Source organism: Aethalodelphis obliquidens, unplaced genomic scaffold (genome assembly GCF_003676395.1).
Source record: "Aethalodelphis obliquidens isolate GAN/ISIS:26980383/991018 unplaced genomic scaffold, ASM367639v1 scaffold53, whole genome shotgun sequence".
Lineage (NCBI taxonomy): Eukaryota > Metazoa > Chordata > Mammalia > Artiodactyla > Delphinidae > Aethalodelphis > Aethalodelphis obliquidens.
This window is the reverse complement of record NW_020837997.1, coordinates 9,053,042-9,076,340: the sequence shown is the minus strand read 5'-3', so window position 1 is coordinate 9,076,340 and position 23,299 is coordinate 9,053,042. Positions and strand designations below refer to the sequence as shown.

At 50.5% G+C, this 23,299-nt stretch overlaps 1 protein-coding gene across 4 annotated transcripts in view; it reads left to right on the top strand.

The window, feature by feature from the left end:
- ARHGEF18 (Rho/Rac guanine nucleotide exchange factor 18) overlaps positions 1–23,299 on the top strand; it is a 94,668-nt gene that overhangs the window by 21,340 nt on the left and 50,029 nt on the right. For 3 of the 4 annotated variants that reach the window (XM_027085719.1, XM_027085718.1, XM_027085717.1), the window contains exons 3-10: positions 1,270–1,535; positions 2,459–2,609; positions 3,283–3,397; positions 4,083–4,140; positions 4,470–4,514; positions 5,024–5,101; positions 6,026–6,128; positions 6,276–6,417. In XM_027085719.1, the coding sequence (XP_026941520.1) occupies positions 1,270–1,535; positions 2,459–2,609; positions 3,283–3,397; positions 4,083–4,140; positions 4,470–4,514; positions 5,024–5,101; positions 6,026–6,128; positions 6,276–6,417 (958 nt within the window). Of the gene's footprint in view, positions 1–1,269; positions 1,536–2,239; positions 2,610–3,282; positions 3,398–4,082; positions 4,141–4,469; positions 4,515–5,023; positions 5,102–6,025; positions 6,129–6,275; positions 6,418–23,299 lie in introns of those variants that run through there. The other variant, XM_027085721.1, reaches the window with a different exon arrangement.

The window sequence follows — 23,299 nt, the reverse complement described above, 5'->3', positions numbered from 1 at the left end:
TTTGGATCCAGACAGATCTGACTTTGGGTCTGGCTCTGCGGTTTACTGACTGTGTGGCCCAGGACTGTATGGTCCTTTCTCCTCCCTGAGCCTGTCTCCTGATCTGGAAAGTGGGACAACAGCGCCCCCTGGTGGAGCTTCTGTGGGATTAGGGTTAACACCCGTGTAGTTCTGGGTGCAGATTGGTTGCTGCTTTGGTGGATGTGGCAATCATCGTCCACCCCTGTGTATCTTCCCTGTCCAACAGCGCCTGGCACATCGATGCCTCATGGGTGGGTTGCGACGTGAGGCTGCGGACGGGCCAGAAGCTGGAGGCAGCCTACCCTGGAGCCCTTTGCACTGTGCTCACGAGCTCAGGCTTCTGCTGTCCGGGAGCGGAAGTTATTGCAGGGGATTTAGGAGCGCAGAGGTTCCAGGCTACCCTCTGGTAGGACGGAGCAGGGCCGGAAATAGGGGGAGGCAAGCGAGGTGCGGGGTCCGAAACTGTCACGTCTTAACATTTTGATAATTTGCTCATCACGGAACTCTTTGCACTGTATTGAGTTCTTTTTTTAAATATTATATTAAAGTATGACTTTCTTTATTCTTGAGTTTTGGGGCACCCCCTACAATTCTGTGTCCGAGGTGAGTGCCTCACTTGCCTCAACCTAGGCCTGGGAGGGAGACTTAGGGTACAGGAGACCCATGAGTACACACCCTAAGCAGCCCCGGGAAAAGACTAGGAGCCCCTTGGGACTTCCCTGGTAGTTCAGTGGTTAAGACGCCGCGCTTCCACTGCAGGGGGTGCGGGTCCGATCCCGGGTCGGGGAATGAAGATAGCGCATGCCACGCAGTGCGGCCAGAACCAAAAAAGATTACGAGCCCTGACACTGCCTGAAATTCCACCAGTAGCAGTGGCACCAAGGATAATTTACCTCCGTGCAGCGCTTTTGCAAATTGCGTTCACAGACATGATCTTACTTGAGGCTTAAAACAGCTGGGTGAGCCGACAGGACAGAGGTTATTTTGTCTGCTTCATAAAACCATCAGACAGAAATTCAGTAAGGGAGGTGGAATCAGGTCTGCCAGCCCAGATTTCTGGCCCCTTTTGGGGGGATAAAGCCTTGAAGGCCTGGGTTAGACATTACACTGAGGGGACCACCCCCATTCTACCCCACCTGCCACTAGATGGGCGCTGAACCCGGGTTGGACGGGAGGGGCGTGGGCAGGGTCTGCGAGTTGGGGGCCTCTGCTGCCCTCGGTCAATGCCTTTTCCCCATCCGTCTCCAGGAGGATGGAATTCCAGGGCTGCTCAGCAATGGCGAGAGCTCAGAGGACTTCAGCCTGGACTTGGGGGACCTTCAGGGCAGTGAGTATATCCAGGACCTGGGCCTTGAGGTCCCTTCACAAAGCCAGCCTAGGGGGGCCAGGGGCAGTGGGCCTCCTAGCGAAGAAGCCAGAGAAGACTCGCCCTTCTCCAGCCTGGCAGGGTCCCAGGGCCTGCCTCGAAGACGCAGCTGGGAGAGGTCGCGGAGCTGCTCTGAGACCTGGCAGAGGTCAGTCCCGCCCCACCCCCCCAAGGCCTTCCGGGACACACCCCCAGGGCGGCCAGGCTACGCTGCCCCCCTGCCTCTCAGTCATCTAGCTCAAGGGCCACCAGAGGTGTCTGCACTGTCAGAAGGCAGCCCCAAAGGCCCTCTCCGGAGATGCAGGCCTGCACACAGAGCTCACGTGGGCACATGAATCCGTTGCATGGGTAAGCACGCACACGCTGAAGGAGCGTGCACCAGCCCAGACTGGAACTGCGTGAACCCGGCCGGCAGGCTCACACCTAGATGTGCACACCCACCCGTGCACCGTGGGCGTACATGCCCACGCTCAACACGCAGGCGTGCATCCTCTCCCTGCTCAAACCCAGGGACGCATAAACATGTCACTTGCACATGCGTGCACAAAGCCACAGATGCACTTGTGATCAAAACACAGATGCGTGCTCAGTGCCACCCACAAACCACAGTGGCAGCCCCAAACAGTAGAGAGGGGTGCTTTAGCTGCTCCCTCCACCCCTCACGGGTCCCCCCAGATAGAAATCCAGTCTGTGTAAAAAAAAAACAGTGGGAGGGAGGACTTCCCTGGTGGTCCAGTGGTTAAGACTCCGAGCTTCCAATCCAGGGGCATGGGTTTGATCCCATAGTCAGGGAACTATGTTAATACCACATGCTGCTGGACCAAAAAAAAGGTAAAAAAAAACCAAAACACAAAAAACAGTGGGCCCGCGATGCACATGGAATTTCAGCATCAAATCCCCCAGCCAGACTCCCCACCCGCCTCTCTGGTACTGGGAGAGCTGGACCCCTCTCTGTGCCCTGTCCCCCCAGAGGGCTACCCATGGGTTCCCTCCAGGCCCCCATGCTTCACATGCTGGAGCTGGGGCAGCAACCAGGTGGAAGAGACCCGACTCCCTCCCTTCCTCCACCAGGCTCAGCCTCGAAGCCTCAGCTGCAAATGAGGGGTCCTGTCTCCCTCGGACACTGGCCAGCCTTGCTCTGAACTTGCCAGGAGAGGGCCTGCAGGCCTGGACCAAAGGGTGTCTGTCTGGGGGCGGAACCCCCCCAGAGGCACCAAACAAGGTGGGTGCAACCTGCAGCCACCCCGGACGATACCACACCTGTGGGCCCAGGCACTGTCTCTGCAGGTTCCAAGGAGTGCCTTGCCCATAGCTGGGGGACTGCTTTATCATGGCAGGTGTAGCCCGTGACTGGGGAGTCGCTGGGTCCTGAGATTGCAGCCCAGACCTGAAGGTCCTTTGCTGGGCTGGGATCCTTGGCCATAAGTTCACCCCTGGGCTGGGGAGCAGAGTCATGTCTCCGCATCTTTGCAGCTGGAAGGAGGTGCTGCCTGTGACTGGACTTTGGAAGTAGGGAGGGCTCGTCTGAGGTCTGGGATTTTAGCCCAGAACTGGGAAATGCATGCTCGGAGCTGTTGCCTCTGCCTGGGGCATCTTTGCCCATGACCATGACCTGGGGGGAAATGACTGGCCACGGCTGGAACTTGTGGCTCAGAATTCCAGAGCTGCAGCCCACAGCTGGGGTGGGGAGCTGGTGGTCCTTAGCAGGGCTGCAGCCCATGGCTGGGGAGGGTATGGCTCCAGCCCTCAGCTGCTGTGGAGTCCCAACGCTGTGCTCATGCCCCACGGCTGGGGGCAGCCCCTGTCTGCAGCTGAAGGCTGGGGACCCTCGACCCGGCGAGCCTGCCTGCAGCCTGGGCTGTCTCCAGGCTTAGCGAGATGCTTATTCCCTGCAGGAATGTGACAGCCCCGAAAAAAGAGTGAGGTCACGGTCGGTTCCCGTGTCCTTCGATGAGATCAGCTCCCTGGAAACCTTTCCGGCTTTGGAAGTGCCCACTCCAGCGGTTCAAGGTAGCCCAGGCTGGGGGTTTCCTTCATTCAAACCAAGTGGAATAGGGGGTTTCTGCTGGAGGGTCCCCTGGATGGGGCTGGTGGAGGGGGCTTAGGGTCCCCCGGACAGGAACTGGGCAGAATGCTGAGGGGGTGGGGGGGATTCCTGCATCATATGCCCTTCCCCCACCCCTACCCCCCCCCACCCCCCCGCCCCAGGATCCTCCAGCCAAGGTGGACACAACACTGCCATGACCCGCAGGGCTCCCTCTTCTCCCTCTGACTCTGTCTCTTTCTTTATCTCCTTCTTTGTCTCTGAATCTCTATCTGAAGAGCTTGTGTCCCTCTGGTGTCAGACAGACCTACAGGCCAAACCGGAATCTACCACTTTCTAACAAGTCTCTAAGCCTCCTTAACCTTCTCACGGAGAAGAGGACAATTACTGTATCTCCTTAGGGTCGCTTGGAGGGTTCACTGACCACACATGTGTAAAGCGTTTAGCCAGTCGTAAGCACTCATGACCCGCCGGGGACACTTCCATCCCTGGCTCTCTGCCCTCTTTTCACCTCTCCTCCCTGAGAGTGGCAAGCCACGTCTGGACAGCCTCCATTTCTGCAGGGGTGGGTTCAGGGGGCACCATGCCGGGCTGTTCCTGCCCCAGGGCCCCCTTCACGCCTGTGCCTCTTGGGGTGGGGGCTGATTCCAGGCCTGGATCCACCGGTGCTGGAGTGCATGGAAAAGGACCACGTGGAGCCAGATCACGTGTGAGTGTCCACCCCTGGGTCAGGGAGGGACCCCCTGGACAGCCAAGGAGTCAAGGCTTGGGGAGGAGGGAGGCAGGCTGTAGCATCACTGTCTGTACGTGACCAGCCACTGTCCCCCTATAATAATCTCGATCTTCTCTACCACACCATCCTTCTCCCCGGAGAGGGACCCAGACCCCTCAGAAAGGTTCTCAACAGCATGGGGAGGGGCTGGGGACCCAGTTTAGCTGCTGCATCAGCACCCCGGACCGGGTCGGGCAATCACAGCTCGCCTTGGGGAATGTCTGTCATGTGGGGCAGCTGTGGGCTGTTTTTATCTGCCATTGCAGGCTAATTGTCCAGCAGGTGCTTCAAGAACTCCGACAGTACCATGGGTAAGTGGAAAGGGGGCCAGGTGTGAGGAAACAGGTATGTGAGGACAGAGGCGGAGGACATGTGTAGGGGGAAAGTGTAGGGGGACAGGTATAGGAGTGAACAGGCATGGTGTGAAGACAAGGAGAAATGGGAGGAAAACGGTGACAGGAGAGGTGGGAGGACGCCCAGGTGTGGGAAAGGGCAGGATGCAGAAGCGAGCCGCCACCAGTCCGTGCACTACCTTTGTCCAAATGGGAAAAGGTACCTCTTTCCCAAAATACTGCCATCTGTTAGAAAAACTTCCTGACATGCAGATTTTGTTTGACCAAGACCTGTTATCACCCTCTGCTGGAAAACCCATCGCAATGACCACGTATACAAGCCCACATGTGGAGGGATGGTGGGATCTCAGACATGGCACGGCGGGGGGGCACACCTATCCACAGGAGCCCAGAGGGAGAGGGGCACGAGAGGGGGCATCTGCGGGAGGAAAGAAGGGCTGTTGTGTCTGTCCCCTCTGATCCTGCAGGGCCCGGGAGAGGGCTCGCTTGTCCATCAGCCCCGGAGGAGCCCACTCAAACCTCACCTGGTTTGAGTTCCTGTCCGAGTGAGTACGCAGAGCTGCTGGCGGGCTGCCACTGGATTCCCACAAGAGGTTACTGTGGGCCCTGAGCTGGGGGCCCCGTCCTCTCACTGGAACCATCAGGGCAATCAATGGTAGGGGTGGTAGGGGGGCTCCTCATATGCCCTGGGAGGGCAGAGGAGGGCTTCTTGGAGGAGGTGACAGCTTGAGCTGGATTCCGATGGAACAGTAGGAGTTCACCAATACGAAGAAATGAGGATGGGGAAAAGAAATCGGTGCCTTCCTCAGGAACGGTGTCGGGGTGGGGCTGGGAGGAGGGGAGGGAGGGGGGAGTCAGCAGAGGCCAGAACACACCTGGGAAGCACAGGAGCACAGCTCTGTGGTGAGCGATGATGGTGAGCACTGAGGGGTACAGACTGGAGGTACGGAATCTCCCTCCAGGGACTAGATTCTGCGGGGGCTGGGTTTCTTTGTCAATGACTTAGTACATATTTATTAAATGAGGGTATGCCAGCCATCCAGGAGAGGCACGATCTGGGGCTGGAGCATTGGATGGGAAGAGGGAAGCCGGGTTTGACAGATATCCCACAGGAAGAATGGGCAGGATTTTAGGCTGATGGAGATAGGAAGGGGGCATGAATCAGAGGGAGGAGACTGCGATGGACAGGGCCCATCAAGGGACCTCAAGTTGGAGACCATGTCACCTTCCCCTCTGCAAACCTGGTCCCCAAGGTTCCTGAAATCTGCAAACCTCTGTAAATGTTTGTTCAGTGAATGAGTGAGTGAGAGAAGGAGGGAGAGAGTTAGGGACCACAGCAGGGGTGAAACAGGATGAAGGGGCCTCAGGGAGACAGATTCCAGGTGGATCCCAGAAGCGACCGGCAGGACTGGCTCAGAAGGGCCTTCTGGGTCTGCTGCGCTCTCCTCACCAAATTTTCTGCCCCTCAGGAGCGAGGACAGAGCGGGGAAGATGGAGAGAAGTGACAGGAGTGCCAGGGTGAAGCGCAGACTGAGTTCCCTCCGATGTCGAGTCACCAGGCAGAAGGAGAAGGTCAGGGGGCCGGGCGGGGGGTGGGGGTGGGGGGAATCCCCCTCTGCCTTCTGCTGCTTGTCAGGGTGCCCCTGGCTCCAGATCTCTATGCTTCGAGGCGACACTGGATGCACAGGGCATTCTAAGGCCCACCTCTGTCCCCAACAGGGGAAGAGCCCAGTGCTTCTGAAAGACAAAGGACAGGATGCTCGAGAGCGGAAAGAATGTGTCAACGGGCACCAGCTGGCTCAAGGAACCTTCTCTGGCCACTCCAGCTGCCCGCTGTGTGGCAAACCTTTTCTGAACTCTGGTAAGTCCGGTGGCCCAGCCCAGCCCCCTGGATGGCAGCCGCTTCCTCTCCTTCACTTCCCCTAAATCATTCTCATGGTATCCTTCTCTCTTTGCATCCTCATCCTATTTCACCCTTTCTAAGCTCGAACCAACCCTGGCTTCCTGGATGTTCACCAGGAATCCATCCCTAAGAGCAGGGACCATTTGGTTAGCTTGGGCGCCCCCCTCCCCGCCGCCGCCAAATTCCCTTTGAGTCTCAGCTTTCGTCGTTGCAAAAATCCTTTGGCAAAATCCAGACTCGGGCAGTATATTAGTTAGCTAGGGCTGCGTAACAAAGTAACACCATCTGGTTGGCTTAAACCACAGAAATGCATTGTCTCACAGTTCTGAAGAAGTTCGACATCAAGGTGTCAGCAGGGCCAGGCTTCCTCTGAAGGTGCTAGGGAAGGGTCCACCCCAGGTGTCTCTCCTGGCTTCTGGGATTCTGGTGGCTTGTGCCAGCAGAACTGTAATCTTCACACGGCATTGTCCCTGGATGCCTGTCTACGTCTGAAATTCCCCCTTTCCTAAGGACGTCAGTCACATTGTATTAGGGGCTGACCCTACCGTAGTATGACCTCATTGAACTAAATAAAACGGCAATGACCCTATTTCCAAATAAGACCACCTTCTGATGTACTGAAGGGGGTTAGGACTATAACGTATGAATTGGGGTTGGTGGGGGGAGGCACGATCAGCCCGTAACAGGCAATTTCCTGCCTCCCGGGGCTGTCTGGGGGGTAATGGTGTCTGCTCAGGAAAAAGTACTGGGTTCCAGAGGCCTTGGAGGGAGATGACTCTGGCCTTTTCTGAGATTTAGCGTATCACCTTTTTGAAAACAAATCGGGCTTTGTAAGGGAGAGAGAAGAGGCACCGGCAACTGCTTGTTAGTTGCAAATTCAGGCTAGTGCAGGGTTCCTCAGCCTTGGCCCAATGGCTATTGGAGGCCTAGTAATTCTTTGCTGGGGGAAGGGGGCTATTTTGTGCATTGGAGGACATTGACCAGCATCCCTGGTCTCCACCTACTAGATACTTATTACCCCCCCATCCCATGACTCATGACAACCAAAAATGTCTCTAGATGTGGCCAAGTGTCCCCTGGGGGCTAGGATTGTCCCCAGTGAGAATCACTGCAGAGGGCCGTAGAGAACTGGCCCCAGGATGGGCTGTGCCGTGAGAGCTGTCCCTCCACCTGCAGGGCAGGTGCCTCCCTGTGACCTGAGCCACAGGTTTTGCATTTCCTCCTTGCCCGGCCCCACACGTGGGCATCTTCCTTCTTCCTGATTCCTCCCTCCTTCCGGAGCACTGTTTTTGCTGGTGGTGGGACTGTTGCCTGCTCCTCTCAGGGGTGTCCCCTTCGGAGCTTTCTCTGCATTGGAAGATTTCCAACCCGCTTCCTGACACATGGCCTCAGTTTTCAGCTGAGGCCACCTGGGCTTTGCCAGGTCTTCAGCATCTTAAAGTCCTTTTAAGCAGCAGGTGACTTCCTGTTTCTGTTGACTTCCTAATCTCTTCTTCTGGGGGTCAGGGGTGAGGTCTGCTGGATACAGGGACTTCCCTGGAGGGCCAGGATCAAGCCCCCACGGAGCTGTATCTGAGGCATCAAATTCAAGGGGCAAGTGGGAGGTTGGCAGGAGGAAGAATGAGGTCAAAGATCCGGGACTGGGCCATGGACAGTACAGAAATGCATCCACGCTATCATGGCAGGGTAGAGTATCTTGCAGCACGTTCTCAAAGCTGAAAATATTTACCTTACGGTTCTTTATAGCCAAAGTTTGCCGATCCCCGAGCTAGCTTTCCCAGCAGCAAGGAAGACCCAGGGAAGTGACTTACAGTAGCCAACAGATCAATGAACCCCTTACACATCTGACCTTGAAGATGAGGGTTCCAACAGGGACTCATTTCCTGAAGGTCACTTTACAATCACAGAAGACTTTGTACAAATAGAGAGTAACATTACTATGCTGAGCAGATACAATATCCCAAACACCAAGTCCTTTAAACAGATTTCCTCATTAATCTTCACAACTCTGTAAGATAGGCACTAGTATTCCCCCTTTCTACAGATGAGGAATCTGAGGCCCAGAGGAGTTAAGTTCTTGCCAAAGGTCACACAGCAGGGTCTGAACTCAGAGCCTGAGCCCCTGATCACCAATCCACTGCCACATGACGCCATTTAATATTTTTTTAACTTTTTTTTTGATGTGGACCGTTTTTAAAGTTTTTATTGAATTTGTTACAATGTTGCTTCTGTTTTATGTTTTGGTTTTTTGGCCGCGAGGCATGTGGGATCTTAGCTCCCCGACCAGGGATCAACCCCGCACCCCCTGCAATGGAAGAGGAAGTCTTAACCACTGGAGCGCCAGAGAAGTCCCTATTTTTTGTTTAATAAAATTAATTTTTAATTCTTTTAGTTGTACCAAAGGCAAAATTTTATAGTTTAAAGGAAAATTAAATTACAGATACATGAAAATCAAAAGTTTAATATACCAAAGACACTCTGTTGTTTGACGCACTTAATGTCAATATTTGGGGCAATTTTTAAGGTTTTCCCACCAAAAACGGCATTAATAATAGCTCTGTACAATAATATTTAGAGTAATAGGAAGATGAAAACACTTTCATACCATATTTTTGCCAGCTGTTCTAAAGACAGCAAACACGTGCTCAGTTGGTTTTCCTTCGCTTTGAAATAAGCTACCGGTAATTCTAAACCAGGCAAAAATGTATTGTTGCTGGATGGAATACAAGCGGTCATCCTTGCAAAAATGTTTTGCAATGAGTCCTTGGCTTCTATGAAAGCCCTAAAATAGTAAACGAGAGACTAGAGTTTATTTTCAGATTCTGTGACTGGCTTCCAATAATCTTTTATCAGTAGACTTACAGGCAAAATACCAGGTACAAAGGATCAGATTCCATTCTTTGGTATAAGCATGAAACTGTTGTGGATTGCTGTCCGTGGCTAGCATAAAGCAACGAATTACCACGCGTAGAATGCAATGCAAGGCAGGCAGGAGGGATAACTTAAATGTTTTGTTACTTCAAAAAGACCAGACCTGGGACTTGTAAGTGGAATCTTTTGCTGCATTTTGGCATTATACCCTAACTTAGGATATACAACTATCTATCTGAGGACTCCCCTAACCCTCCAGTGGGCGGCAGATCCCTTTTCTCCCCGAAACTTTTCATTTTATTTTTTTAACTTTTTTTATTTTTCTTAATTTTTTTTTTTTTTTTTTTTTTTTGGCTGCGCTGGGTGTTCATTGCTGCATGCGGGGTTTCTCTAGTTGCAGTGAGCAGGGTCTACTCTTCGTTGCGGTGCGCAGGCTTCATTGCGGTGGCTTCTTTTGTTGCGGAGCACGGGCTCTAGAGCACGTGGGCTTCCGTAGTTGTGGCTCGTGGGCTCTAGAGCGCAGGCTCAGTAGTTGTGGTGCTCGGGCTTAGTTGCTCTGCGGCATGTGGGATCTTCCCGGACCACGGCTCGAACCCGTGTCCCCAGCATTGGCAGGCGGATTCTTAACCACTGCGCCACCAGGGAAGTACTTTCATTTTAGATTTACAGAAAAGTGCAGAGAGAGCCCCCTTACATGGTTCACCTGGCTTCCCCTCATGTTAATATCTTACATGACCACAATATGTCTGTCACAATTTAGGAACCAACATTGGTACAGTACTATTAACCAAACTCCAGACTTAATTCAGATTTCACCAGTTTGGGTTTTTTTTTTTCCATTAGTGTTCTCCTTCTGTTTCAGGATCCAATTCAGATACTACATTATCTTCAATCACCCTATCTTCCCAGTCTCTCTGGTCTTTGAGGGTTTTTCTCCCTCTCTTCTTATTGTTCATGACCTTGACAGTCTTGAGAAATGTTACCCAGGTGTCTTGTACAATGTCCTTTAATCTGGGTTTGTCTGATGTTTTCTTATAATTAGAAAGGGGTTATGGATTTGGGGAACCTTCCTGGCTGATCAGATCGGGGGGACGTGCTATTGACATGACATCCGTGGAGATGTTCACCTTGAACACCTGGTTAAGGTAACATCTGCCGGGTTACTATTTTTCCCGATTCCCTACTCTCTTCTTTGGAAGCGAGTCCCTCAATCCAGCCTACTCTCAGGATGGCAGGAGTCAAGTTCCACCTCCTGGAAACATCATTTGACTTTCGGGACAACCCTTTGAGGTCAGGGAAGATTGGAGCTCGTGTCACAGAAATGATGTGGCTAGCACTCAGCGTGGCCCCTGGTACTTACAGGCAATGGTAGCACCTACTGACATCATCATTATTTCTTGTTGTTGAGGAGGCAAAGCTAGCATCTAAATCACAGACCCTAACCCTGGGCTCTGACCACAGCCCCACACCTGTCTAAGGAAGCATGTGAGGCCAGAAAGGCTGTGTCTCGCTCCCAGCAGGCAGAGAGCAGGCACTGCCCAGGTATAATTCGTCACAAGCCTACCTCCCATCGCAGGTATTCAAAGCCAGATGTTACTGACTTAAGGAAACAGCCTCACAGTAAGTTAAACAGAACAGTGAATGAGTCACGCTCCAGGTAATTATGGAAGGTGCGTCTCCAGGGTAAAGCTGAGATGCTTTCCTAGAGACCAACCCCGCTGATGGAACACAATTCCAGACAGTCCTGTTCCTGGCCTTGACCTCTGAGGTCCCTCCGTGGTCTGACCCCGCCTACCCCTCCACCCTTCTCTCCCACTACTCAGCCACCGGGATTGCCCGCCGCCGCCGCCCTGAAGTCTTGTGGCTGCCTGTGCCCATCACCTGCACCTTGCTCACTCAGCACTGTTCCTGGAACTCCCTCTGCCACATAACTCTTACTCACTCTCTAAAACAAAGCGAAGGGCCACCTCCCCAGGAAGCTGGCATTAGGTGACTGTAGGTTCTGAGCGTCTCTGAGGCCAATTGCTGTCAGCCAAGGGCCATTTTGTCCCCCTAAAGAACATTTGGCAATATCTGGAGACATTTTTGGCTGTCAGGATTAGCAGTGCTATTTGCATCTAATGGGAAGAGACCAGGGTTGCTCAATACCCTCTGATGCACAGAAGCCCCTGACGACAGAGAATTATCCAGCCCCCATTGTCATTAGTACCACAACTGGGAAATGCAGCTATAGACATATAGCTCCTTAGCTCTTAGCAGAGTCCCTGGCCCATGATAAGGACTCAAAAAAATGCAGAAAATGGTTGGATGGATAAAAGGAAGACAAGAGACACCTCTCCTTCCTGACAGGCCCCTTGGAAAGGTTTTAGGGGAGAACTTTGTCAACCTGAAGATTTCTATAACCCAGGGGGCTATAGAAATAAGGCTCATGCCATTCTTCCTGCTTAGAATCGTCAATGGCTCCCCATTGCCTTTGGGATAAAGTCCAAAAGTCATAGCAATTCAGAGAGTGAACATTTACAGATCCATCGAGATCTCGAAATACCTGTGTCTGGGCTTCTGACCTCAGTTGGGGTGGGGTATCTGATGGCCTCAACTGGGGTGGGGTTCTTGCACTTCTGGGCTCCCCAACTCCCTGGACATGCTCCCTCTCTTGATCATGAAGCCTAAACTTAAAGTGAAGGCAGGTCACTTGGGAACTTTGCCACCCAGTTTCTGAACTGAGAGCTCTCAACCACAGATTGTGTGTGTTTTGAGATGAGTTCGGTTTGACCTGGTTGAACAACTTGGGCCTTAGGTGAAAGGTGCTTGGCTTCTCTCCTGGTTCCTGCCCACCCCCTCCACTTATGGGGGACCTGGGTTAGACAAGAAGCCTCAGGACCCGGATGGCTGATGGCACCTGAGGGGTGCTGACACTTGGAGAGACATCTGGCGTGGCTACAGGTGTCTAAAAACATCTGTGTGGGGGTGTCTGGCATGTGTTTCAGACTCTGAACACCTGTTTGGCGGTATCTGATAGCATCTGTGTTGGAGGGTGTCTGAAAGTGTCCATGTGCGGTATGTTTCTGGGTGTTTCTGGGTGTCTGAAAGCCTGTTTGGGGGTGTCTGATGGCTCCTGGATGAAGGTGTCTGGTACTTTTGAGATATTTGGCGTGTTTTTCAGATTTTGAATAGTTTGGGGGCATTTAACAGACCTACGTGCGTGTCTGACCTATTTGAGGGTGCCTGAAAGCGAGTATCTGATGGCATCTGCCTGGGTGTCTGGTATGTGTTTGGGGTATCTCGTGGTACCTATACTGGGGTGTCTGGGACCACTTGAGAGATATATGACTCATTTTTCCAAGATCCGTAATCTTCATTTCCTGTAATCTATGCTGCCACGTCTTCACAGGAGACAGCCCTGTTCTCTCCATTTCTCGTACTCTCCCCTCTCAAACTTCTCGTCCCCGGACTCATCCCCCTTAGATATCCCCAAGCTTCCACTGTACCCCAACTCCCGCATCCAGACACCCCCAACTCCCCAAGCCGCCCCCCCCAGTACCGCTATCTTCTCCCAGGAAACCCCTCCCGGTTCCGCTAATCACCCAGGCCCCCGTTGACCCCACAAAACGCCCCTCAATCCCGCTGATCTCTCCTTAAGATCCCCTCTAAGCGCCCCCCAGTCCCACAGATACCCCAGCGCCCCACTGACCCCCTCCCCAAAAAAGCCCCCCACCCCGCGGATTTCCCCTCAGGATCGCCCGTAGCCCCCTTGCTCCACTAACCCGCTCTTCAAGGATCACTCGCCCTTCAAGGATCACTCTCACCCTCCTCGCAAATACTCTTCAGTCCCCTCGCCCCGCGTAAACCCGAGCGAACGACCCCTGCCTGAGGCCCGAGGTACAGCTTCAACCCAAGTCCTTAGTTACCCGGACCCACCGATCCTCGAGGCCACGCCCCCTTCCGGGCCCACACCCTCTAGTCCGCCCTCCGGGGCGGAGCGGCGCGTGCGCACCTCGCCTGCGCGGCTTCCCGCTTCCGGCTCCGGGCTGAGGGCGGCAGTGGATCCCGGGAGGCCGGGCGGCAGAGGCGGCCGGGACACTAACGAAGCTGCGGGCGGCAAGTGACCAGCGGGGGACCGAGGTGAGGCCGGCGGGGCGGGGCTGAGGAGAACGGGGTTCGGGCCCCGAGGAGGCGCCGTCGGGGCCCGGGGGCGGCGTCGGGCGCTGGACCCCCGGGGCTGCCTGGGCTTCGGGCCCGGCCCCCATGGGCTCGTCCAAACTGGCGGGCGGGTCCTGAAGTGCAGGCTGCCCCTTTCGTGCATGTGGGCTGTGTTTGGCGAATGCAGAGTGCAGACGATGCCCGCCGGTTCTGTCCGAGCCCCAGCGCTTGGGCGGTGCAACCTCCGTGGTTCAGCCGGGAAAGGACACGGGTTCTAGGTTCTGGAGCTCCCCGGGGCAGGACCTGGGATGTGGCGATAACCATAAAAATACCCAGCACCGGGGGGACTTGAAGCCTCCGAGCAGCACTTATTCCGCGGAGCAGACGTCCTCCTGACAATTGATCGTTGGGGTAACAAAAACATACGAAGTGTGTGTGCTTTGGGTCTTTCTTAGTTCTCTCTCCAGTTTCTGTCTTGTGGGAGAATTTAGATGGTGCGGTGCAGGAATGAGAGGCCCTTGGTCCTTGCACGGTTTGTTGTAGCTGTCCTCTTGTCTTTTCTACCTGGTGCTCTGTTGAGATCGAAGCGGTAGAAGAGATGGCTGGCCCAAGGGGTCAAAAGTGTTCGCGAAGTTTTACCACAGAAGCGAAGAACACAGCTTTTCCCCCTTTTGCCTCCGTTCGGGGAGAGTGGAACTCCAGCCAGGAGCGAGGAAGGGCGGGTCCCTTCTTGTTGACCAGAGAGAGTTCAGGACAGGTGAACAGCCCTATGGCCAAGGGCGATCTGGGGATGATTTTGCAGGTATCCGGGTGAATGAGTAATTCTGGAGCTGTACGGAGAAGTGTCCAGAGCCCAGGCTTGAGTGTCAAATCAGATCTGGGTTCTGGTGCCAGTTTCCACCACTAAGTCTCAGTCTCCCCACCTTTAAACCGGGAATAAGGATTGGTTGGGGATTTGATGGGGTCATATGTGTAAGGTGCATGGCACAGCGCCTAGCATATGGTGAATGCTCAATAAATGTTATATACTCCGTGCATATGGTATGCCCCCAGGCCTGTATTTTAATTTTAATTTTTTTTGAAGTACAGTTGATTTACAAAGTTGTGTTAGTTTCAAGTGTACAGCAGAGTGACTCAGTTATGTATATTCTTTTTCAGATTCTTTTCCATTATAGGTTATTACAAGATATTGAGTATAGTTCCCTGTGCTATACAGTAAGTCCTTGTTGTTTACCTGCTTCATATATAAACAGGTAAACAACAGGTGTGTATATGTTAATCCCAAATTCCTGGTTTATCCCCCACCCCCGCCATCCCCTTTGGTAACCATAAGTTTGTTTCCTATGTCTGTGAGTCTACTTCTGCCTCCTAGATAAGTTCATTTGTATCATTTTTTTTAGATTCCACATATAAATGATATGCGATATTTGTCTTTTTTTTAATGTTTATTTTATTTATTATTTATTTTTGGCTGTGTTGGGTCTTCGTTGCTGCGCACGGGCTTTCTCTAGTTGCGGCGAGCGGGCGCTACTCGTCATTGCAGTGCACGGGCTTCATTGTGGTGGCTTCTCTTGTTGCAGAGCATGGACTCTAGGCACACGGGCTCAATAGTTGTGGCGCACGGGCTCAGTAGTTGTGGCACACGGGCTCAGTTGCTCAGCGGCATGTGGGATCTTCCCGGACCAGGGTTCGAACCCGTGTCCCCTGCATTGGCAGGCGGATTCTTAACCACTGTGCCACCAGGGAAGCCCTGTCTTTCTCTTTCTGACTTACTTCACTTAAATATGATATTCTCTAGGTCCATCCCTGTTGCTGCAAATGGCATTATTTCTTCCTTCCTTCCTTCCTTCCTTCCTTCCTTCCATCCCAGGCCTGTATTTTTAAGTTGACATTCCAAGTAATAAAGGGTCTGGAAAGTTTGAGCATCTCGGTTGTTTGGACTGGGTCAGAGTTTTATGCTTTATCAGTAGCTTGCTAGCTCTATGGCTCAAGCCCTTTTGAGTGGGAAAGAAAAAAAAAAAAAAAACGTTGCTCTAAATCCAGTAAGAGCATACAGCCGGCGGGCATACTAAATTTAATTCTTGTAAATTTAACTTGTTTGGGGTTTGTATCGCTTATGTCCCTTTTCAATGGCATACCTGAGAGAAAGGAGAAAGGGATTCTTTGGTTCCTTTCTTTCTCTTTTTTCCTTCAGTCGACTTGAGAATGCCCCCACGCTGAAAGTTGTGGTGGCATGTACGTTGTTCCTGGCAGAAACCGTGGTATAATTTTCATTCTTGTCACACAGTAACGATTACAGCTGGCTGCAGGGCCCGTTGCCCATGTCACCAGCGCCCAGGACTAGGGCTGTAGTCACCAGCTGTGCCTCCCTGGGTGTTTACCTTCCACGTGTTTAGCATATTTCTGATCCTTGTGTCAAGGTCTCCTTCATTTTTCTTCACTCATCCTGGGTCCTGTTTCCATTTCCTCAAATTCCATCGATGACTTTTTAAACACTTTCATCTAAACATTTTCATCGGGACTCTCTTAAATCATTTTAAGCCCAGAGGTCTTTGTTACGTCCAGCCCAATCACTGTTTCTTTGTTAGTTAAACTTTACTTTTCCCCTGAAAGTGGCGAAGAGCCGCTCTGTTTTGAAAACCCTCTCTCCAGGTGCAAAACAATTCCAGTCACAGTTCTGGAGCGGCCCGGTAGGAATTTTTTTGGAGGAGGAATGTGGCTGACGGGGGAGGGGCAGAGTGATTAAAATAATGTCCTTGTGGAAGTCTCAGGGAAAGGACCCCTGCAGCTATGCTCATTTTTTGTGTGGTTAAAATTGCCTTGGGTGTAAACTAAATTCTACTGGCGTTTCTCTGCTTTTGTTCTTAGGTAGATTCATAGTTTCCACCGAGATTAAAGTAGTGTTTGGTTACGTTCAAAGTAGCAAATACACAGCCGACTTGCCATCGTGTCTTGAAAAAATAATGTTCTAAAGGTTTAATTTAGAGTATTTACGGTTAACGCATTGTGGGTGGTTACATTTTATTTTATTTTGTTTTCATTTTTTTTTAATGGCTGCGTTTGTTGTTGCACGGGAGCTTTCTCTAGTTGCAGCAAGCAGGGGCTACTCATTGCGATGGCTTCTCGTGTTACGGATCACGGGCTCTAGGTGCACCGGCTTCAGTAGTTGAAGCATGCAGACTCAGTAGTTGCGCTGCATGGGCTCAGTAGTTGTGGCGCATGGGCTCAGTAGTTGTGGCGCACGGGCCTAGTTGCTTCGCGGCATGTGAGATTTTCCCAGAGCAGGGATCAAACCCGTGTCCCCTGCATTGGCAGGCGGATTCTTAACCACTGTGCCACCAGGGAAACCCTTGACCTGTTTTAGACTTCAGACCTCCAGAACCAAAAGAGAATAGATTGCTGTTGTTCTCAGCCAGCGTTTGTGGTAGTTTGTTACAGAAGCAATAGGAAAATCGTGCACCTGGTTTTCCTTCTCATTTGACTTGGGAGCCTCCTATGCACACCCCTGCGCCATCTCATTTCCCTTTCCGTCTGTCCTTCTACCACGGAAGCTTCTAACATTCCAGGCTTTTTAACATTCCCCAGCAAGCCGCTGTCACCCCACCTTCGCTGACCTGCCCTGCAGCCCCTTCTCTGCACACATAGCTGTGAGCACCGTGAACACAGAGGTGGCAGCAGGGAGCTCAGATCTGCTTCGGTGATATTGGAGGTGCAACTAAAACTCTCTAATCCTCAGTTTCCTGTCTATCAAATTAGAAACATAATACCACTCCTTATTTCCTAGGGTTGTCATTGCGTGTGGAGTGCTTCTGCAGTGTTTGCGTGTGTTCGTTCATTCCTTTATTAATTCATTCAGCAGATTATTACCTGGCACCCTCTGTGAACCAGGTCCTAGGGTTACAACAGCAAACACAACTTTGCTTTTTTTTTTTTTAAATAACTTCTTTCATAACAAATATATATCTACATATATATATATATATATATAGTATTTTTCTTAAACGAAGTACAACCACAGTGGTCTCCTCCAGAAATCCGAGGCCCAATTATAAGTCACACCTGGTAAATCAGTGCTTCTAAATTTGTCACCAGGTTCCCCCTGCACCCCCTCCCCGCTTATGATCAGGAAGCTAAAACCTTCCTTGTGGTGTTTCTCCCTCTTCTAGAATATTCCCAGAGCTCTGATCAAAGGGGAAGGCCCCCAGCTTCCCCACCTGCTGGGGAGAGCTCTGCCATCCACAGGGTCAGCCATTCTGCTGCTGCTTTTTTTAATTGGGATATTATAATTCATATACCATAGCATTCACCCTTTTAAAGTGTATGAGTCAGTGGTTTTTAATATAGTCACAGAGTTGTGCAACCATCACCACTAATTCCAGAACATTCTCATCACTGGAAAAGGAAATCTCCTACTCATTAGCAGTCACCCCCCATTTCCCTGTCCCCAGGCACAAATCTGTTTCCTGTCTCTATGGATTTTGCCTGGACAACTGATCTCTAGTCAGTAAGCAGAGGGAATTCTCTGGTGGTCCAGTGGTTAAGACTCCGCGCTTCCACTGCAGGGGCGCGGGTTCCATCCCTGGTCGGGGAACTAAGATCCCACATGCCGCAAGGCAAGGCCAAAAGATAAACAAACAAACAAACGAAAAGCAGAAACGGAGTTAAGGTGAAATCTGAAGGCCTTCTAGATGGTAAAACTAAACACTGTCCCCGGAGATTTTTAAAAACTGGGGTTGCTTTCCGTTGGTCTGGAAGTTTCGCCTTGTAGATGGGCGTGGATAGGGGGGCTTCTGGGACACTGTGTGTTTGGTTTTGACCACGATCATAATGAAAACTACCATTTTACACAGTGATGCCATAAGCATGCGCACACGTGTGCGCGCACACACACACACACACACACACACACACACACACCCATGGGATCCAAAGTTTTACTCTGGTAGTTTCTATTCTATTTTATTATAAGCTGTCTTCCCAACTCATGAATGGGCCTGGTCCTCAACTGGTCCTCAATGTCAGAATGCCACACCGGGGTCCCAGTGCACCAGACGGTAAAAAAATGTTTAGAAAAGGATGAAGCACTTGGTGACACAATAACTCTGACTTTTGAGGAACTGTATTAGTTTCCTAGGGTTACTGTAACAAATGACTACAAAATGGGTGGTTTAAAATGACAGAAATATATTCTTTCGTGGTTCTGAAGGCCAGAAGTCTGAAATCAAGGTGTGTGCAGGGCCATTCTTCTTCAGAAGGCTTTAGGGAAGGATCCTTTCTTTTGATGGACTCTTTCAGCTTCTAGAGGTGGCCAGAGGTGATCTTTGGCTTTGGCCAGCTTTTTTTTTTTTTTTAATTGAAATATAGTTGATTTACAATGTTGTATTAATTTCTACTGTACAGGAAAGTGATTCAGTTATACATATATATACATTCTTTTTCATATTCTTTTCCATATGGTTTATCACAGGATATTGGATATAGTTCCCTGTGCTATACAGTAGGACCATGTTGTTTATCCATCCTTCTGCCTCCATCTTTTTTTAAAAAATAAATTTATTTTATTTATTTTTATTTTTGGCTGTGTTGGGTCTTCATTGCTGCGTGCGGTTTTTCTCTAGTTGCGGTGAGCAGGGGCTACTTTTCGTTGCAGCACTTTGAAATTGCGGTGGCTTCTCTTTTTTTTTTTTTTTTTTTTTTTTGAGGTACGCGGGCCTCTCACTGTTGTGGCCTCTCCCATTGTGGAGCACAGGCTCCAGACACGCAGCCTCAGCAGCCATGGCGCGCAGGCTCAGCGGCCATGGCTCACAGGCCTAGCTGCTCCGCAGAATGTGGGATCTTCCTGGACCGGGGCACGAACCCGTGTCCCCTGCATTGGCAGGCGGACTCTCAACCACTGCGCCACCAGGGAAGCCCCGCGGTAGCTTCTCTTGTTGCAGAGCACAGGCTCTAGGCACATGGGCTCAGTAGTTGTGAAACGCAGGCTCAGTAGTTGTGACTCGCAGGCTCAGTAGTTGTGACTCGCAGGCTCAGTAGTTGTGGCGCCCGGGCTTATTTGCTCCGCAGCATATGGAATCTTCCCGGACCAGGGCTCGAACCCGTGTCCCCTGCATTGGCAGGCAGATTCTTAACCACTGCGCCACCAGAGAAGCCCCTGCCTCCATCTTCACATGGCCTTCTCCTCTCTGTGTGTCTGTCTGTCTCTGTATCGGTGTGTCTCTCTGCGTCCAAATCTCCCTCTTCTTTCCCTTATAAAGACACCGTCCTTTGGATCTAGGAGGGCCCACCCTAAATCCAGGATGATCTCATCTTGAGATCCTTGACTTGATTACATCTGCAAAGACCCCGTTTCCAAATAAGGCCACATTCTGAGGTTCCGGGTGGACATGAATCTGGGGGGGACCCTATTCCACGCCCCTCAGGAACTTTCTATTTCCAGTGACGTGTAAATGAGAACAAGTTTACAGGGGTTATTAGTACTTCATTCTTACACTCTTTAGAACACATTGTAATTTTCAGGTATTTTAAAGCTAAGTGTTGAACTTCGGCTCACTCTCAGGAACCCAGTAAGTAAGAAGAGGAAAGAGGAGATCTTCAGGAAAACTAGTTCCTTGTTGGCAGCTTCTAAATCTGAATCTGCTGTGAATATAATTTGCTACAAAGTATAAAGAGGTGCCTGATATGTTACAGTGGGTCAAAATGTTTGGCTAGTTGCCTGTACTCTGAATAACTCCTCCTTCTCCGTGCGTTCAAATACCACCCTCATCAAATACACAACTCTTGTACCTTAGAGAGGGAGAAGAATGTTCCGTCTGCCTAGCCCTGCACCTAGCTTACATAAGTACATGAAAGTGTTCTCTTCCTGACCTTGAGACATGAGATATATTCAAATATATTCGAGCTCACACCGTGGCAGCACTAAAAGGAGTACTAATGAAGGTTTTGCAAGGTTCTGGAATTTTCCTAATATAGGAGCTGGTTAGAGCTGGCATTCTTAGGATGGTGAGGATCTTGAGATGGTCAGAAACCCACCTCGTACCTGTTTGCTGCCAGCATGGGCTATTTCAGGGCTCTGGAATTTAGTAATGACTCCACACAGTTAAGCCACTTTGCTGCTTCCCTTATTCCATTCCCTTGTGTGTGTCGGGGATTAAAAATGGGAGCTTCCCATGCCCCGTGAGCCCTGCTGGGTGCATCTTGATTGTTGGGAATAGGCCCTTGTTTCCAAAACAAACCAACTAGATACAGTAGACCAGGGCTCAGCAGACTTTTTCTGTAAAGAGCCCGATAGTATATACTATAGTCTGCAGGTCACACAGCCTCGGTCACAGCTACCCAACTTGCTAAGGCAGCCCCAGACTACGTGGAAATAAGTGGGCATGGCTGGGAGTCAGTAAAACTTTATTTACAAAAACAGGTGGCTGGCCCGCAGGCCAGAGTCTGCCACCCACTACAGTAGACTCATGACTTTTCCTGTTCTCTTTCTAGGCCCGTGACTCTGATCTTGTAAATTTGGCGAGGGACACAGGTGCAGGGGGGACAGGAGTTCCTCGCAGGTGTGAGTTTACACTGAGAACTCCCCATGGAGGGTCTCGCTAAGCCTCACCTACCCCTCAGACCATTTTGGTTGTCCTGTGACAGAAATGCAGCGCCCTTGAATAATTTCCCAGGCCATTGCAAGCAAACAGGTTTTTTTTTTTTTTTCCTGGCATTGTAGGTGCAAGTTTTTCTTTCCTCCCTTCCGCCTTTAACAGAATGCTTTTTATCTGCTGAAAGAGAAACCCACTGGCCTCTGTCAAGTGTTTGATTTCCTCTGCCCTCCTTCCAGCCACCTCTGCTAACATTTGCTCTGTGTTTCCTGCATTGAAGGTTTTGAAAATAGTAATAATATATAATAAGGCCAGTTGGGGTTTTCTGGAAGATTTCAGATGTGTAGTAGCTACACCTGAATTAATCTTTTCAAAATCATCTGTTTTCATTGACAAGTTTTTCAGTCATGTCATTTTGATTTCTGGACAGTCAGCTGAATTAACATAATTGTTTAAAACACGCCAGTGATGAAAAGCCGGCTGCCCTTCTTGGCGGGGCCTGAGGGGGTGGAATGGTTTTGCCGGGGCCAGTACAGGCATCTGGCCTCGTACTCAGAGGGACGAGAAATACTTACCCACGAGGCATATGCTCCCTGTGGATGAGACTGAAGGTGCCTCCTTCCTGACACCAGAAAGTAGTGTGAAATGGAGCAAAGGGGAGTGGATAAGCTCTGGGACAAGCCTGGACAGCGCAGGGGTGTCTTCCTCATGTTCTTTCCCAGCTGTGTTCTTACCAAAGTGTCAAGGTCATACCTCTGTCCTCCCGACCAGATTTGCCCTTTTTCAGCCTCACGTTGGAAGGCCATTTCCGTTGGTGGTCCATGTCATCCTTTAGGTGTGATTCTTACTAGTTTACTCTTTTTTTTTTAATCACTATAGAATTTCTTTTTAATTGAAGTATAGTTAATTTACAATATTGTGTTAGCTCCAGGTGTACAGCAAAGTGATTCAGAAATACGTGTGTGTGTGTGTGTGTGTGTGTGTGTGTGTGTGTGTGTATTCTTTTTCAGATTCTTTTCCATTATGGGTTATTACAAGATATCGTATAGTTCCCGGTGCTATACAGTAGGTCCTTGTTGTTTACCTGTTTTACATATAGTAGTGTGTGTATGTTAATCCCAAACTCCTAATTTATCTCTCCTTCCCCCCCACTCTCCCCTTTGGTAACCATAAGTTTGTTTTCTATGTCTGTGAGTCTGTTTCTGTTTTGTAAATTAGATCACTTGTATCATTTTTTTAGATTCCACGTATAAACAATATCATATGATATTTGTCTTTCTCTGTCTGGCTTACTTCACTTAGTATGATAATCTCTAGGTCCATCCATGTTGCTGCAAATGGCATTATTTCATTCTTTTTTATGACTGAGTAGTATTCTGTTTCGTGTGTGTGTGTGTGTGTGTGTGTGTGTGTGTGTGTGTGTGTGTGTATCTCACATCTTCTTTATCCATTCATCTGTTGGTGGGCACTTGGGTTGCCATGTCCTGGCTATTGTAAATAGTGCTGCTGTGAACATTGGGGTGCATGCATCTTTTTGAATTAGACTTTTCTCTGGATATATGCCCAGGAGTGGGATTGCTGGATCATATGGTAACTACTAGTTTACTCTTGGTAAAAAGTTCCAGGGACACCCCCGCCTCCCTGCTCCCCCTCATGCAGTGGTTAAACTTGCTCATCAGAATGCCTCACAACACTAAACGGAGCGATTTTTTCCGCTTATTTCCATGAACCATCCTTGCCATATGCTAAGGGAGCTCTGAGGAGTGAGCACCACAGGGTGCCTTCCAGGCCACTTACAGAACACTGTGGGGGTCCCTGGGTGTCGGAACCAGTTCCTCGACGAAGCTCTCAGGGTCCCAACCATCACGCAGGACAGCTGTCAGTAGAGGAGGAATGAAGCTCTTAAGTGCTGTTTGAGTGTCTCCTGCAGCTCTAGTTTTGCTTTTTTTTTTTTTTAAGGAAACATTTTAACCATTTTTAAGTATAGATTCACATTGCTGTACACCCATCCCCTCCACCCATCTCCTGGACTTTCTCATCTTCCCAAATTCTGTCCCCATTAAACACTGACTCCCCAGGCCCCTGTCCCCCACCATTCTACTTTCTGCCTCTAAGAATTTGACTACCCTGAGTCCCTCGTATACATAAAATCATGCAGTATTTGTCCTTTTGTGACCGGCTTATTTCACGGAGCATGATGTCCTCACCCAGGTGTAGCAGGTGTGAGCATTTCCTTCCTTTTT